The sequence below is a fragment of the Hyaena hyaena genome, unplaced genomic scaffold (assembly GCF_003009895.1).
Source record: "Hyaena hyaena isolate Hyena2069 unplaced genomic scaffold, ASM300989v1 scaffold_62, whole genome shotgun sequence".
Lineage (NCBI taxonomy): Eukaryota > Metazoa > Chordata > Mammalia > Carnivora > Hyaenidae > Hyaena > Hyaena hyaena.
This window is the reverse complement of record NW_024080694.1, coordinates 3,515,622-3,532,334: the sequence shown is the minus strand read 5'-3', so window position 1 is coordinate 3,532,334 and position 16,713 is coordinate 3,515,622. Positions and strand designations below refer to the sequence as shown.

Sequence of the window (16,713 nt, the reverse complement as noted above, 5' to 3'; positions counted from 1 at the left end):
CTGAAGTCCTAAACCTATGAAGAGAAAATGAGAAAAATCTTTGAAACCTAAAGTAGTCTTTTGGTTGCCTATGTTATAAAAAAAAGGTCAAGATGTTTGTTTTATTCTGTTTTTTTCTTTTAGAAATGAGAGGGGAGGAGGTCAAAAAGTTTGATTTCCTCAGGTTACCTGGGCGGCTCAGTCAGTTGAGCATCCGACTCTTGATTTCGGCTCAGGTCGTGATTCCAGGGTCAGGGGATCGAGCCCTGCATTGGGCTCTGGGCTCAGCATGGAGCCTACTTGGGATTCTGTCTTCCCTCCCCCTCCCCTGCTTGTGCGCTCATTCTCTCACTCTCTCAGATAAATAAATATTTTTAAAAGTTTGGTTTCCTCTTCAAAGAGCTTTCTTGAGAAGTAGTGATTAATTTTCATTATACATGATCTTGGTAGAACACTGCTCTGGCTTTCGTGACAGTTTGAATGCAAGGTAATGTGTATAACGTGTGTTTTTCTGAAATCTAATGTGTTCACTTGAACATGTGTGGTATTCCCTGTGTTCTTGTTCTCTGTTCTCATATGAAAGGAATTGGCACTTTGGCTTCCAGAAAAAAAATTTTTTAATCACAAATCCATCTTGTCTTTGTCAATAATGGCCTCAAACTTTTTTTTAAGTTTATTTATTTTCAGAGACAGAGCATGAGCTGGGGAGGGGAGAGGGAGAGGGAGAGGGAGAGAGAGAGAGAGAGAGAGAGAGAGAGAATCCCAAGCAGGCTCTGCACTATCAGCATGGAGCCTGACGTGGGGCTTGAACCCATGAACCGTGAAATCATGACCTGAGGCAAAACCAAGAGTCAGATGCTTTTTATCTGACTGAGCCACTCAGGTGCCCTGGCCTCAAATATTTAAATAATCTCTGGAAGTCACTGTACTTTAATAATATTTAGAACTCAGGAAGCTGAGTTACCTTATCTCCTCATTTCCTTTGAACTCAAGGAAGATCTTTTGATTGCAAAGAGGTATTATTCACAGAGAAAGTGTTTTAGTGAATCCTTTTCCCTTAAGTAAGTTAAAGTTGTTGGGGTTTATTTTCCTGTTATTTTCCCATAAAAATGAGGGTTTACAATTTAAGTGGTACTGCCTGAACTGCCTTGCGAGCTGTGGATGCAGTAGGAAACTACCAGCCGTCTCTCTGCAGATTAAAAAATGTCACCCGGGACAGAGAGGCAGGTGTCCCAGGCTTGCAGAGGGAAGTCATTTGATCGCCTCTTCAGAGGAAGCTCACTTGAGCCTGAAAAATATTAGGGGCTTTTCCTTGCATTCTAGAGGGCCCTACGTCTAACTTTCCCTTCTCTGCTGCAGATTATCACCAAACTACTCACTTCATTGTGTGGGTATAAAAAAAAATGGACTGGTATACTATGATTTAAGGCCAGTTTTCAAGGGATAAGTAAATTCTATTCTTGTTGCTCTTGTTTTTATCTCTATTGTGTTCTCCTAAGGAATTTGGCAGAAACTGGATTTGATAACCAGGAAACATTTCTTGAATATTTTATTTACACTTGTTGCTTGAAGAATAAGGATGTATGTTAAGGCACATTTACAATATTATAAAACACATTTTGTAAATCCTATGTGAACAGGTCTGTTTTCCAAGGATAGCCACTCGATTTTATTTTTTCCCCCTTTTAGCCACCTCCTCCCTTAGTGAAAGTGATTGAAGATTTGCCTAAGAGTAAACTGAATTCGGGTGGCCTTAAGATGAAAGTCACATCAGGAAGAGTTCAGCGGCCAGCAAAATCAAGGGAAAACAAAATGCAAGCCAGAATATTAAAACAAGACCTGACTGGTAATTTTGAAAATAAAGAGGTAAAAATATATTATAATTAAGTTTTTGTTTGTCATGACTGCTGGGGACAGGATTTATGATCCCTTAGGCCATCCTCACTCTACCTTCTCTTAGAAGTTAAGGAAAGGTATGAAGAGAAGAAGGTTGTAACTGAAATTATAATGTGCTTTCTAAACTTTTAAATATACCGTTAGTACATGTTTATGGTTTTTAAAAAAGTCAAACAATATAGGGGCGCCTGGGTGGCTCAGTTGTTAAGCATCTGACTTTGGTTCAGATCATGATCTCACAGTTTGTGAGTCTGAGCCCCGCATCAGGCTCTGTGCTGACAGTTCAGAGAGCCTGGAGCCTGCTTCGGATTCTGTGTCTCCCTCTCTCTCTCTGCCCCTCCCCTGCTCATTTGTTCTCTCTCTGTTTCTCAAAAATAAATAAACATTAAAAAAATGTTTTTTAAATAGACCATTACCTGCACCCTGGAAAGCCCTCTCCTCCCCTCCAGACATTTCCCCCTCTTACCCCAAGGAGGACTACTCTCCTGACTTGTGACACTGCGGATTAGTTCTCTTTTTTGTACTTGTATAAATCGGATCATTCAGTTTGTACTCTTTTGTGTCTGGCTTCTTTCTTTCAACATTAGGTTTATGTCTGAGAAATCCATGTAGTTGTAAATCATTCACTCGTAGCTGTATAAAACACCATCATGTGAGTAAACCATATTTTATTCATTCTGCAGTCAGTAAGCATTAGGGTAGTTTTCTAATTTTTTGTGCCATTAGAAATAGGGCTTCCACTATTCTGGTACATTCTAGTACATCTCTGTGCACATGGGGACACATTTATGCTGGATATAAACCTAGCAATGGAATTAACTGGCTTGTTGGCAATGCATTTGTTCATCTTAGTAAGCTGTCAGCTTCCCCAAGAAGTTGATTGAAACAATGCGTATTCCCACCAAGAGCTCTGGTATTTGAGAGCTGCAGTTGCCTTATAGTCTCACCAACACTTGACATTTGTCACATTAATTTTAATGTGAAATTAAAATTTTTCTCTGAACATTTGAAAATTGTGAAACTTGTGTAAAAAGAATGTGTTTACAGGGAAATTCATTAGAGACCCAGCGCCGGGAGCTTTTACTGGAGGCTGGCCATGTAGGCATCCTCTGTTTAGTACATTTTAGAATCCCAGGTATTCAGCATACATCATAGCGTACAAACAATTCAGGCACAGTGAGCTACTCTTACTGGTTCTGGGGATAGTGGGAACTTTCTTGAAATCCAGGTTTCTAGGCACAAGACAAGGGCCAACCTTGTATGTATGCCTTTCTAAGGGTAGCATTCTCAGACCCGACATGTTAACACTTTTCCATATCCATGTAAAGAGAGTATTACCAGTAGCTTTGAAGCTCCTGTGTGCTTATCCCCACTCATTTCTCTCCCCATCCCATAGATGTAACTGTTATCCTCGTTTTTGTGTTATGTTCTTGATTGTCTTTATAGTTTTATCACCTCTACATGTAACCCTAAACAAAATGTTTAGGGTTTAATTTTTTTTATTAGAAAATTTTTTTTAATGTTTGTTTATTTTTGAGAGAGAGAGACAGAGCATGAGCAGGGGAGGGGCAGAGAGAGAGAGACACACACACAGAATCCAAAGCAGGCTCCAGGCTCTGAGCTGTCAGCACAGAGCCCAATGCAGGGCTCGAACCTGCAAACTGTGAGATCATGACCTGAGCCAAAGTTGGACACTTAACGAACTGAACCACCCAGGGGCCCCCAGGTTTAGTTTTTTTTGTTTTTTTTTGTTTGTTTGTTTGTTTTTAATGTTTTATTTATTTCTAGGAGAGAGAGAGAGACAGCGTGAGCAGGGGAGGGTCAGAGAGAGAGAGAGTCACAGACTGAAACAGGCTCCAGGCTCTGAGCTGGCAGTCAGCACAGAGCCTGACGCGGGGCTCGAACCCACGAACCGCGAGATCATGACCTAAGCGAAAGTCGGACGCTTAACCGACTAAGCCACCCAGGCGCCCCAACAGGTTTAGTTTTAAAAAGCTAAGTAGCAGGCACAAATCTAGCTGCATAAAGATTGGGCACTATCGTTCCTATTAGTTGAATGCTCTAATGAGGGAATAAGCTGATGTTATCTCTGAGACGCGGTTTGACTTCAGCTTTCCTGAGAATTTACAGGAGCCTTTTCTGGGAAAACAATGGGCATGATCCCAATTGACTTCTGGGAAATAAAAGAGACATCACAGTCCAGACATCTGGCAGAGCTCTAGTGTCGGTGAGGTTTGGAAGTCCCACAGAAGTACGTCCGGGAGCACGCTGCCTCTGAGCATTGCATAGCCAGCCCCAGGAGTAGGGCAAAGGAGAGCACTCATGCAGGGTGACATGCGTCCTTCACCTGATCCGTGTCGGGACCTGGGAAGGGAAGCAGGAACTTTATCCATAGAGGTCCAGGTGAGAACAGATCAAACTCAGGCCAAACTCACCTGGACATTTTATCAGTTGCAGTGGTAGCAGGTGTCCTGCAGATGACAGAAATGAATATGTCTCTTGCATAGATTGTACTGCTCCAGTCCAGCCCAGTTGCCCTGAGCATCTGGTTGCAAGGCTCTCAAATGGGAATCTTCATTCGCTATCATCTTGGGTTTTCCCTGCACCCCTCACATTGGATTACCTGTTTTCTGTGCTAAAAAGGACATTGAACTAAGTTAGAATATTTGGCTTTGAGTCTTTAGCCTAGACTTATTCAGCTAGTTAGTGACCTGAACTCACAGATTTGTGGCACTGAGCTCTGACCTCATTTTCCCAAAGAAAAGAAAACAGCATCCCATCTGTTTCATTGAGTTGTTAGGATCAAGTGAAGTAATCTAGGAAAATGGCTTTATAATCCAAAAAATTGTAAAGTATTTTTCCATCAAGATAAAAATTGACTTAAAAGAAGGGGGAGGGGCGCCTGGGTGGCTTAGTCGGTTAAGCGTCCGACTTTCGCTTAGGTCATGATCTCGCGGTTCGTGGGTTCGAGCCCCGTGTCGGGCTCTGTGCTGACTGCCAGCTCAGAGCCTGGAGCCTGTTTCAGAGTCTGTGACTCCCTCTCTCTCTGACCCTTGCTCACGCTGTGTCTCTCTCTCTCTCTCTCTCTCTCTCTCTCTCTCTCCCCCCTCCCCCCCCAGGGAAAAAAAAATTCTTAAAAAAAAAAAAAGTAAGAAGGGGGAGGAGCGCCTGGGTGGCTTAGTCGGTTAAGCGTCCGACTTCGGCTCAGGTCATGATCTCGCGGTTCGTGGGTTCGAGCCCCGTGTCGGGCTCTGTGCTGACTGCCAGCTCAGAGCCTGGAGCCTGTTTCAGAGTCTGTGACTCCCTCTCTCTCTGACCCTCCTCTGCTCACGCTGTCTCTCTCTCTCTCTCTCCTAGAAATTTAAAAAAAAAAAAAAAATTAAAAAAAAAAAGTAAGAAGGGGGAGATGCACCTAGGTGGCTCAGTCAGGTCAATTCCCGACTCTTGATTTTGGCTCAGGTCACTTGGGATCAAGCCCTGTGTCAGACTCCATGCTGACAGCATGGAGCCTCCTTGGGACTCTTTCTCTCTCTCTGCCCCTCCCCTGCTTAAACTCTGTCTCAAAATAACTAAATAAACTTTAAAAAGAACTTCAGATATCCATTTAAAAAAAAAAAGATGATGGAAAAAAGAGGGAAAGGGAGAGGGAAGAAATTGACTATCTGACCATTTACAGAAAAGTTTGTCAAAATTGAATCTAGGGTAATAAGTCATGAACTTTATCTACTGTGTGTATGCGCATTGGAGAGAGAGAGAATAGAAAGTCCCAGAGGTAAAAAAAAATTTTTTTTTACTGTTTTGTGTCCTAAAGTTGGAAAGCCATTCGGGGTTAGATTACCTCTTCAATTTTGAGATTACGTCACTTATGGACATTATTTTTTTCTTTAAGAATGAGATGTCAGATGGATTAAACAAAAAGCGCTTACAAATCTTATTAAAAGGCTATGGTGAATATCCAACAAAATACAGGTAAAATTTACATTCTTTCATGTTAAATCAGTTGTACCCCCTGGACTTTTCTTAGTTAAAATTATTTCTTAGTTAGAATTATATATTCTTTATTTCAGAATGTTCATTTGGCGCTCTCTGCTACAACTGCCTGAAAATCATACTGCATTTAGTAGTCTGGTGGACAAAGGTGTTCATGTGTCATTTCTCAACCTTCAGAAGAAATACCCCATCAAAAGTAGGAAACTACTCCGAGTATTACAGAGGTATGATCAGTATATTGCAGCAATATGTCTCTTTCTCAAGATATCTATTAATTATGAATGGGAAGATAGTAATTTTATAGCAGAGAAACTCAGCAGATACCACCTTAACCAAGTAATCAAATTTAAAATCACCAACAGTAACACACATCAGTACATTGCCCATCGCTTTCTTGATATTCTTGCCAAACATTTATAACGCCCATCTAAATCTTGAGAAAACATTGAAGGGCAATCTATAAAATAACTGTCTGGTATTCCTCAAAAATGTCAGTGTCCAAAAAAGCAGAGGCTGGGGAGCTCCCAGCACTAGAAAGACATATGGTGACTTAGCGAATAAATACAGTGTTACATCCTAGACTGGGGAGAGCACCAAATGGCACACAAAAATGGGAACAATGATAAAATCTAAATTTAATGAATTTATTAACAGTGATAAAGCCTGATTTAGTTAATACCATAGGACCAATGTTAATTCCTTAGTACTGGTGACCGTACTATATTTATGCAAGATGTTAACATGAGAATAATTTGAGCGAAGGAATTCAGGAATACAGGAATGCTCTACTGTTTTTGCAACTTTTCATAAACCTAAAACTATATCAAAACAAAAGAAAAGACCTTAAAAGTATCAGAAGTAAATACGGGAGGATTGGAGTCCTAGAGTAAGGCAGGCCTTCTTTAGGCATGACTTACCCAGAACAGCATCATATGAACAGAAATCTCTACATGTAAAAAAATTCCCCAGAGACCTACATAAGGCTGAGAAAGTATGTATATATACAAAACATCAGACAAATAAAAGGCTGATTTCTATGTGAAGTATTCATGTAAATGAGCATGGAAAAGACCAACCAATAAAAACCAGAAAGGATTGAATGTATAGTTCATAGCTGGGAGTATGGTTCTTAAACATGTAAAAGATGTTGTAACTTACTTACAATAACTGCTAATTAAAATTACATTGGAAAAAAATGTATATATATATTTATTTAAAACTACATTGAAATAACATTTCTCATCTAGACTAAAGGTATAAAAAGAAGATTGATAATAAAACACATTGGCTAGAGTGAGAGCATGGCTGTCCCCATACTCTGCTAATGAGAATGTGAATAGACACTGTTTTTGCAGAGAATAATTTGGCACTGGCTGTTGAAACTAATGTGCATGTCCTTTGACTCAGCAATTCCATTTCTAGGAATTTATCCAAATCTGTATTCCCACATTAAGAATGATGTAAATAACAACATTAAGCATGGCATTGGTTATAAAGGATTAGAAACAAATGCCCAGGAAGGCCAAGGTAAAGAAATTAAAGTGTATTTATATAGAACTGTCTTGTGGATCAAAGCTCCACATATACTGATAATGAACTATTTCCAAGATACTATTAAGCAAAAAATGCAAGGTGCAAAACAGTGTTTACCTTTGTGATTTTTTTAAAAAAGAATCTGTGCTTTTAACAGTGGTTCTGGGGAGGTAAGCTAGATGATAAAAGTAGGAGGGAGGATTTTCACCAAATATACGTTCTGTATCCAGTTTTTTAACATGTTAATGTATTATTTAGTCCAGGTAAATTTTAATAGTAAACTGTCCCCTGGTCTGTATTTCCTTGTCTGGTTCACAGAACGCTCTCCGCGCTAGCTCACTGGTCTGCCATCTTTAGTGACACACCGTATCTTCCACTCCTGGCATTTCCATTTGTAAAATTATTCCAGAACAACCAACTCATCTGTTTTGAAGTTGTTGCTACTCTCATAAGTAAGTAAATAAGTTTTTAATAATGAAACCAAGAGTGGATTCCTGTATGTTTTTCTGATGTCTTCATAGCTTTGCAACATTCAACAATTCTAGTGGGAAGCAAACCGATCTAGTGCACAAAATGGACAGTTTTGACATTTATACATAAACCTTCTTTTTTTATTACTTACAAGAAAATTTGTATAGTTCCATTTTAATTTTTATTTTTAGAGAGAGAGTGGGGAGAGGGGCAGAAGGAAAGCGAGAGAATCCCAAGCAGGCTCCACACTCAGTGCGGGAGCCTGACACGGGCCTCGAGCTCATGACCCTGGGATCATGACCTGAGCCAAAATCAAGAGTCAGACGCTCAACCGACTGAGCCGCCCAGGGGACCCAAGAGAGCTGCATTTTGAAGGCACTGTTATAGGCTAGATTTTGGTGGGAGGAAGGAGGCAGATGCTTCACTTACTGAAAGTCAGTTATCATGCCTAGGACTGTAGGGAGAGTGTAAAGCGTTGAGCACACAGTGCCCAGTGTGGCAGGTTTGGGCTGCTGTCCTCATTCTCGTTATTCATGGTGCAAATTTATTGAGAACTTCCTGTGTACTGGGTACCATTCTCAGTACTTTGCCTTTGTTAATTTCTTTAAATCTTATGTTAACTTCCTTAAATCATACAACAGTCCTGTGAGGTAGGTGTTACTATTTCCTTCTTACAGTTGAGGAAACTGAGGCCTGGTTAGCTTAAGTTCCCCAGGATAGATTAGTGGCAGAACAACGATGTGAACCCAGGCAGGCAGACTGTAGGCTGTGCTCCCACCCACTGTGTTGCCATCAACTCATCTACACTGAAAACTGAATCCTTTCTTCATTGTTAGTGTAATTGGGTCAGTTAAACAGTTGATACACTGGGTCCAGTTTACATTAATTTAACAAAAATCCAGTTTCATTTGTATTTTAAATTATTTAAAAAGGTTTTCTTTTACAAAAGACGTAAGCACTTTAACTATAACAGTAAAATTCTGAAGAACAGAAATTTAAAAATTCAAGCGTATGTATTGTGAATGTTTTAGTATACTTTGTGTTTTTTTTTCATTTAATTACATTGCATTTGCTTTGATAAATTTTTACTGATCATTGAGAAAATATAGGAAAATATACAAAAGAAAAGAGAATTCGCCAGTGTTCCTCCTCCCTGTTCATAATATTTGATAATACATTGAATTTTTTTTAATGTTTTATTTATTTTTGAGAGACAGCATGAGCAGGGGAGGGGCAGAGAGAGAGGAAGACACAGAAACTGAAGCAGGCTCTAGGCTCTGAGCTGTCAGCACAGAGCCCACCATGGGGCTCCAACTCACAGACCAGGAGATCATGATCTGAGCCAAAGTTGGATGCTTAACCGCCCCATACGTTGATGAATTTTTAAAAGTTTTTAAATTTATTTTTGGAACACCGAGAGAGACAGTACAAACAGGGAAGGGGCAGAGAGAGGGAGAGAGAATCCCAAGGAGGCTCTACCCTGTCAGCATAGCCGGACACGAGGCTCAATCTCATAAACCATGAGATCATGACCTGAGGCAAAGTCAGGAATTGGAGCTCAACTGACTGAGCCACCCAGGCGCCCCTTGATGAGCTTCTTATAAGAGCATTTCCCCGAAATAATTAAATATTCTTGAAAAACATAACTTATTCCCTGCATAATGTAATATTTCATCATATAGGTATATCATAGTTTAGTCCCAACTGCTAGACTCTTAGTTTTTTTGATAATTTTTCCATACTTAAAAGCAGGTTTTAAATTTTTATAATTATAGTATTTTTATTTAATACCTACATTTTCTTTTTATAAACTTTATAAATATTTTATTGGCTGTAATATTCTTTTTTTCCCTACAAGATTATAATATTCTGTACTATGAATGCACTAGTTTAATCTGTTGTTGAACATTTGGGTTATTTTTAATTTTTACCTAAAGAAGCAATGTTATAATGATCTTCACATACAAATATTGACAGTATTTTCTCTTGGTCAGATTGCTAGAATTGGTATTATTAGGTCATAAAATATGAATATTCTAATTGATTCTTCAGAAGGATTTTACTAGTTTACCCTGGCAATAACAGAGTTTTAAAAGGAAAAGAAGCAATTCAACAACAAAAAGACAATCCAGTTTTTATATGGGCACAGGACTTGATTAGACATTTCTCCTTAAAAGATACACAAACAGCTAATGAGTGCATGAAACGCTGCTCTGGGTCATTAGTCAATAGGGAAATGCAGATCAGAACCTCACACCGGGATACCACTTTGTACTTACTAGGATAGCTGTAATTAAAAAACACAAGTGTTGGCAGGAATGTAGAAAAATTGGAACCTTCATACATTGCTGGAAATGTACATTCACTGTGGAGAATTGGCAATTCTTCAGAAAATTAAACAAAATTAGCATAAAATTACAATAAAATTGTTGGGTTCATATAACCCAACAGTTGCACTCTTACGGATATACGTACCCAAAAGAATTGGAAACAGAGACTCAAGCAGATACTTGCCCGTGAATGTTCACAGCAGTATTATTCCAAACAGCCAAAAGGTGGAAACAGCCCGAGTATCGTCATCATCATCATCATCATCATCATCATGTTAACATCATCATCATCATGTTAACATCATCATTGTTAACAGGTGAATGTATAAACTGTATATACATTCAGTGGAATATTATTCCACCATCTAAAGGAACTAAATTCTGATACATGGCACAACATGGATGAACCTTGAAAGCATTGTGCTCAGTGAAATAAGTTAGGCATAAAAGGATAAGTTTACATGCAATATCTCGAATAGGCAAATTTATAGATGTAGAAAGTAGATTAGAGTTTACCAGGGGCTGTGGGAGGTGGAAATAGGAAGTTAGTGCTGAATGGGTACAGAGTTTCTTTTTGGAAAAGGATTTTGCAAATAGCGATGGTTGCTCAGCACTGTGAATATAATTGATGGCACAGAATCATGTACTTAAAAATGCAAATTATATTTTACCCTAAGAAAAGCTTATTATATCTAGGTAAGTGTGTAGAACTTTTTTATTTCCAGTAAAATCTTGTTACATCCCTGGAGTATGATTGTGTGCTAGGGAAACTGATTTTCTCTTCTGAACCTGAAATCTAAATCTAGAAGATCCATCATGATCAGCATGAGTAGCTGTGAATTTTCATCAAGGGCCTCAAACTAACTTTATTAAGTAAACCTTTACTGAGCTCCAGCTAAATGTTAGCATTGCTTACAATATGCCGTTGTTCTGGCTTTTTAGGTTCACAGTCTAGTTGGGACCTAGGAGGAGAAAGTTTGCTGGAATATAGTCACTTTGATGTAGAATTTGAAATGTTTATAAAAGTCACCTGTGAGCACTCTTTATGGTCTCTTATGACCAAGAGGGAGTTCTTGGGGTTTAGTCAGGGATCTCCACACAGGTATTTCTCTTTGTCCTGCTCTCCATTCTGTCCCTAGGTCCTCTACCCACACTTCTGTTGTGGTGACACCGAGCAGAATGAAAGAAGAGAAGGCAAACAGTTACCATATAAAGCAGGGTTTCCTTCGTGCCTAAAGAACACTGTTGTGTTGATGAAGATTTAGATACAGGAATCAGGGCTCTGTGTGTGTGTGTGTGTGTGTGTGTGTGTGTGTGTGTCTGTGTCTGTGTGTGTGTTTTAAAATTCCTAGCACTTGCAGTGTCTGAGACATGGTAGGTACTTGGCACATATTGCTAAACTGCATTTTCCTTTTTTTTTTTTTTTAAGTTTATTTATTTTGAGAGATAGAGAGCACAAGCAGGAACAGAGAGAAAGAAAGAATCCCAAGCAGCCTCTGTACTGACAGCATGGCGCTTGAGCCCACAAATCATGGGATCATGACCTGAGCTCAAGAGTCAGACACTTAACCTACTGAGCCACCCAGGTGCCCCTGAACTGGATTTTTCCTTTAAAGTTAGCTTAAAAGCAGCAGTTAAAGAAGTTGAAATAATTTTGTTTACAGCTTAGTCTTTGCAAGAGTTTATTTATGCCTTAATTATTAGCTCAGAATTACTTTCTAATAAATAATTGACTTCTGGAATTAGTGGGCCCTTTATAAACCATATTTATCCCAAATTTTGCTGATCTAAGCCTTCTTTTGCTAATCTGAGAAAGAAGGCGATCTTATTATCATAGGATGGAACCACAACTCAATACTTTTTTTTTTTTTTTTTTTTAAAGTATGAGTTCTTTTTTTTTTTTTTTTAAATGTTTTATTTATTTCTAGGAGAGAGAGAGAGACAGCGTGAGCAGGGGAGGGTCAGAGAGAGAGGGAGTCACAGACTGAAACAGGCTCCAGGCTCTGAGCTGGCAGTCAGCACAGAGCCCGATGCGGGGCTCGAACCCACGAACTGCGAGATCATGACCCGAGCGAAAGTCGGACACTTAACCAACTACGCCACCCGGGCGCCCCCACAACTCAATACTTAAAGTAAAAAAAATCTGAATTAAATAATTAAGGACTGGTGATTAGATGCAGTTCATTGAGCGAAACTTACTGATCTTATCAGGTTTATGAGGGGAATGTTTGGGCTTGTAGTGGTTACTCAGTGAATGAGAAGCATCTTTAGTAGGATGCTTTCCATGCCACTGTCACTGGTTGGTTTTCAAAGTCAGGTTTACTGAATAAGCTGTTATTGATGGCTTAGATTTAAAAACAATTCTGGTGGGGGGTGCCCGGGTGGCTCAGTCAGTTAAGCATCCATCTTTAGCTCAGGTCATGATCTCGCAGTTTGTGGATCCAAGCCCCGCGTCGGGCTCTGTGCTGACAGCTCAGAGCCTGGAACCTACTTCAGTTTCTGTGTCTCCCTCTCTCTCTGCTTCCCCAACTCATGCTGACTCTCTTTCTCTCTCTCAAAAATAAACAAGCATTAAAAGATTTTTTTTAATTAAAAAAATAAAAATGAAAACAATTCTGGTGGTTACTTCTTACCACGGCTATAGAAGAGGCATTCTTGTCCTAGTAATGGAGACATGTTTATTCTCCTGTAACATTTCAAGGGTGGGGATCTGATACATGCCCCTTTTTTTTTTTTAATGTATTGCTATTGATGCATAAGAATGTAATTTTTAACATTTCTTACGAACTTTTCTAATCTTAGTTAAGTATGAATTTGAGTAGATTTCAGAAGGGTCATTTTGTTAACCATGAGAAGCAGGAAGCAGAGAATACTTTAGGGAGTTTTGTTTGTTTAAATTGACACTTTGTCATTGACTGCTCTTAGTTGAAGAAATTGGCCAATTCCATAAACCTAAAATACTGGGTTAACATAATGAAACTTTAAAATCAATTGTTCTAGAATTTAAAGATTCTTTATTGTTTTCTTTATTAATAGGCATATTAAGGACATAGAGTGGATACATTTAAGAATTAGAAAGTCCTTTGATAATACAGAATAGTAAAGATAAATTTTCCATTTTTTTCTTCATAGTCAATTGGTGTCAACACTGGTTTGAATATTTTCCTAATCCTCCTATCAATATTCTCAGTATGATAGAAAATGTTTTGGCATTTCACGACAAAGAACTACTGCAGCATTACATAGATCATGATATAACTTCCCAGGTAAGGAGTATAAGGTTTATAGAATAACATGACTTACTTTGGAAGCTCACATTGGTTCTGGTATAAATAAGGCAACATTTTCTTGAAAGAGTATAATAAAAAACAGGTCATCTTCTGTATTTAAAGAATGGAGTAAAAAGTATTCCATTCATTTTCTCCATTCAACTGTTCTCCTAAAAATCTATAAAGAAGGGTCCGTAGTGAGGTAGTTCTTTTCGTAATTGTTTTTAATGTAACGACTTTAATAGCTACATCAAATGTAAAAGAGTATTAGCAAGGACTTACAATACTTTTCCATAGAAGACTAACAAATTTTTCCTTATTGACTGTAGCTGTATGCATGGCCTCTTCTTGAAACCATCTTTTCAGAAGTGCTAACAAGAGAGGAGTGGCTAAAATTATTTGATAATGTCTTTTCCAACCACCCTTCATTCCTCCTGATGACCGTCGTGGCCTACAACACATGTTCCAGGGCGCCCCTGCTCAACTGCAGTCTCAAAGATGATTTTGAGGTGAATATCCTTGTTCTCAAGTAGCAGGTCTCCACTTTTGTTTATTTCCGTTGACAAATCCATTCGCTTATCGAGTACCCGTTGCATGTGCAGTGCCGGTGCCAGTGATAAACAGCACAGAACAAGTTCTACCGCATCCTTACCCTGACGTGGCTGGCAGGTAATCCACCAGGCAGCTACAGCACACGAGCCATCTTAAAATCATCGCTTCAAAAAATAAACTTAGTAACATTGGAGTTTAGTGCTTGTTGCCTGTGGAAGGGATGTTACACAGTTGGGTCGCTGTTAATTCTGTGCATGGTTTTATCAGCGACCCATCTGGTCTGTGACAATCTGGATGCTCATTACACAGACACAGTGGTAACTAGGAGAATTCTGAGACTTGGCCGGAAAGTTACTTGACAGCATTTAGAGGAGGTTTTTAAAGTGAGAGGGTTTTTTTGATAGACGGGATGAATTGTTTGATACTTATTTTGCGGTTCCCGCCAAACTTTATTTTTACTTACTGTTCACCAGATAACATACATGTATGTATTTTAGAGTTCAGACCTGCCGGCAGAACAAGTCAATGTGGAAACAGTTCAGATATGTTTAATGAATCAAGCTTATTTATTTTCGGCTTTATTTATTTTGGATTTTGAAGGGAAAAGAATCCAAGCAGAAAAGTTTGCTCCATTGGTGGGTGAAGCATTCTTCCTCTGATACAAAGGAAGCCTTTGGTTTGAATTAAAATTTTCAAAGTATTATTTCAGATGTTTGGTTTGAAATTTTATTGGACTTTGAAAATACGAAATTGGACCTTCATTTTAAAACTGAGGTTAAGAAAACCCTCAGTGAACTTGCCAAAAAAGAAAGAAAGGAAGAAAGGGAGGAAGGAAGAAATCCTCCTAAAGATAAATTCACATTTACTTTTTAACTTGTGTTTTAATTCTACCTCATAACGGCTTTGTTAGGTAAATCTCAAACAGAGTTTTCTTACAGTATTTTTTTCATCATCGGAATAACCTGGATATAAGTGTTGTGATTAGAGAAGTTTACCATCTCATGGATACCACTCCTACTGATATTCATCCAGACGGCAAGCTTAATGCTTTCATGGCGCTAACAAAAGGGCAATATCCAGTGTTTAACCAGTATCCAAAGTTTATTGTGGACTATCAGACACAGGAGCGGGAACGGATAAGGAACGATGAGTTGGACTTCTTAAGAGAGAGGTAATCATAGAATAGTTGTTCTTTGTGTGATAGAAGCAAAATCTGTTATAAATACAGACAAGAAAATTTTTATAAGGAAACATATGTAAATTTGCAAGTATTTGTGTAAAATCAGAGTTCGAAGGCTAGAAATATCTTTAAAGAGATTTAATTCTTGCACATAGAAGTAAAATAATGACATTAATCAGGTATACATCTTGTATTTTGGTTGTTCTTGGATTTTAAATTACTCAGTTTTGTATGAATTTTTTTGTGAGACTTGTATAGGACATCCTTTTCAATGCTTTTTTTTTTAAGTTTATTTATTTATATAGAGAGTGCATTTGAGAGAGAGTAGGGGAGGGGTAGGGAGAGAGGGAGAGAGAATCCCAGGTAGGCTCTGCACTGTCAGCGTGTAACCTGATGTAAGGCTTGAACTCAAGAACTGTGAGATCATGACCCGAGCCGAAATCAAGAGTCAGACGATCAGCCAATCGAGCCACTCAGGTGCCCCCTTCTCAATGTTTTCTACTATTTTAATGAGTTAAAATTTTTATTTATCAAAGTGAAAGGCAGTAGTTCAAGATCTCAAAGGGAAATAGCAGTATACCCTTTCATAACCACAAATGCATATTGGGGTCTTGTGTGCATCTTGATATAACAATAAACATTATCTATTTAAGGCAGATGGTTGAAGATATGCAAGCTGAAGTAGACCAGCAGAGAGTTGAAGATGAAGCTTGGTACCAGAAACAAGAACTGCTTCGTAAAGCTGAAGAAACAAGGCGAGAAATGCTCTTACAGGAAGAGGAGAAGATGGTGCAGCAGAGGCAGAGGTATGTTTTCATCGTTTTGAGAAAATCTGGGCATGTGAGTTAGTTGGATAATTTTTATTTTCTTTTTTCTATGTATAGCATTACCCAGCCATGGCATTTCCATTAGGCAAATATTTAAGTTAATAAAAAGAAAGCTGCATATACCACATTTCAAAAAATTGGCATATAGTGAAATGTAATTCTAAAACTGTATTGAATATAACTTTGCACTGATTATTCAGAAGTAATTCAAGATCTAATGTTCTTTGGAGGACATTATTAGAAACATCATTGTCCCATAGGCAGAAATGCGCCGTAATACGGTGCTGGATAAATCACCTTGAGGCAGCATAATTTTTAGAATTGTGTTTGAATTGAAAATTTTTAGAATTTTTAGAATATCTGTATGACTTGAAAATTGAAATATAAAAGGATTATCTCATCGTGCATTTCATGCGTTGGAGGCCAGGGGAGGAAGTATGAAATGCTTATTGAAAAGTATATTCATAAAGTAAAATGTTTAAATTAAGATTATGTGATGGGCGTTGAGACTCTACCAAATTGTGGGGAAACTCACTTCTGTATGTGATTTTTACTCTTGTTTGGGGCTTCATGAAACCAATTTCTTGTGTGGGTTAAAGAGAATGAACTGAGCAGTGACCTGCCCCTAAAATTCTGGAAGAAGCAGCATACGTAATCTTCGGTAACACTGGGGTGTGTTCTGGTGT

At 38.6% G+C, this 16,713-nt stretch overlaps 1 protein-coding gene across 3 annotated transcripts in view; it reads left to right on the top strand.

Annotated features, from left to right (window-relative positions):
• TBC1D31 (TBC1 domain family member 31) overlaps positions 1 to 16,713 on the top strand; it is a 77,432-nt gene that overhangs the window by 36,092 nt on the left and 24,627 nt on the right. For 2 of the 3 annotated variants that reach the window (XM_039232003.1, XM_039232004.1), the window contains exons 8-15: positions 1,669 to 1,845; positions 5,765 to 5,844; positions 5,943 to 6,089; positions 7,717 to 7,850; positions 13,332 to 13,465; positions 13,798 to 13,977; positions 14,959 to 15,191; positions 15,854 to 16,006. In XM_039232003.1, coding sequence (XP_039087934.1) covers positions 1,669 to 1,845; positions 5,765 to 5,844; positions 5,943 to 6,089; positions 7,717 to 7,850; positions 13,332 to 13,465; positions 13,798 to 13,977; positions 14,959 to 15,191; positions 15,854 to 16,006 — 1,238 coding nt within the window. The remainder of the gene's footprint in view (positions 1 to 1,668; positions 1,846 to 5,764; positions 5,845 to 5,942; positions 6,090 to 7,716; positions 7,851 to 13,331; positions 13,466 to 13,797; positions 13,978 to 14,958; positions 15,192 to 15,853; positions 16,007 to 16,713) is intronic. The other variant, XM_039232005.1, reaches the window with a different exon arrangement.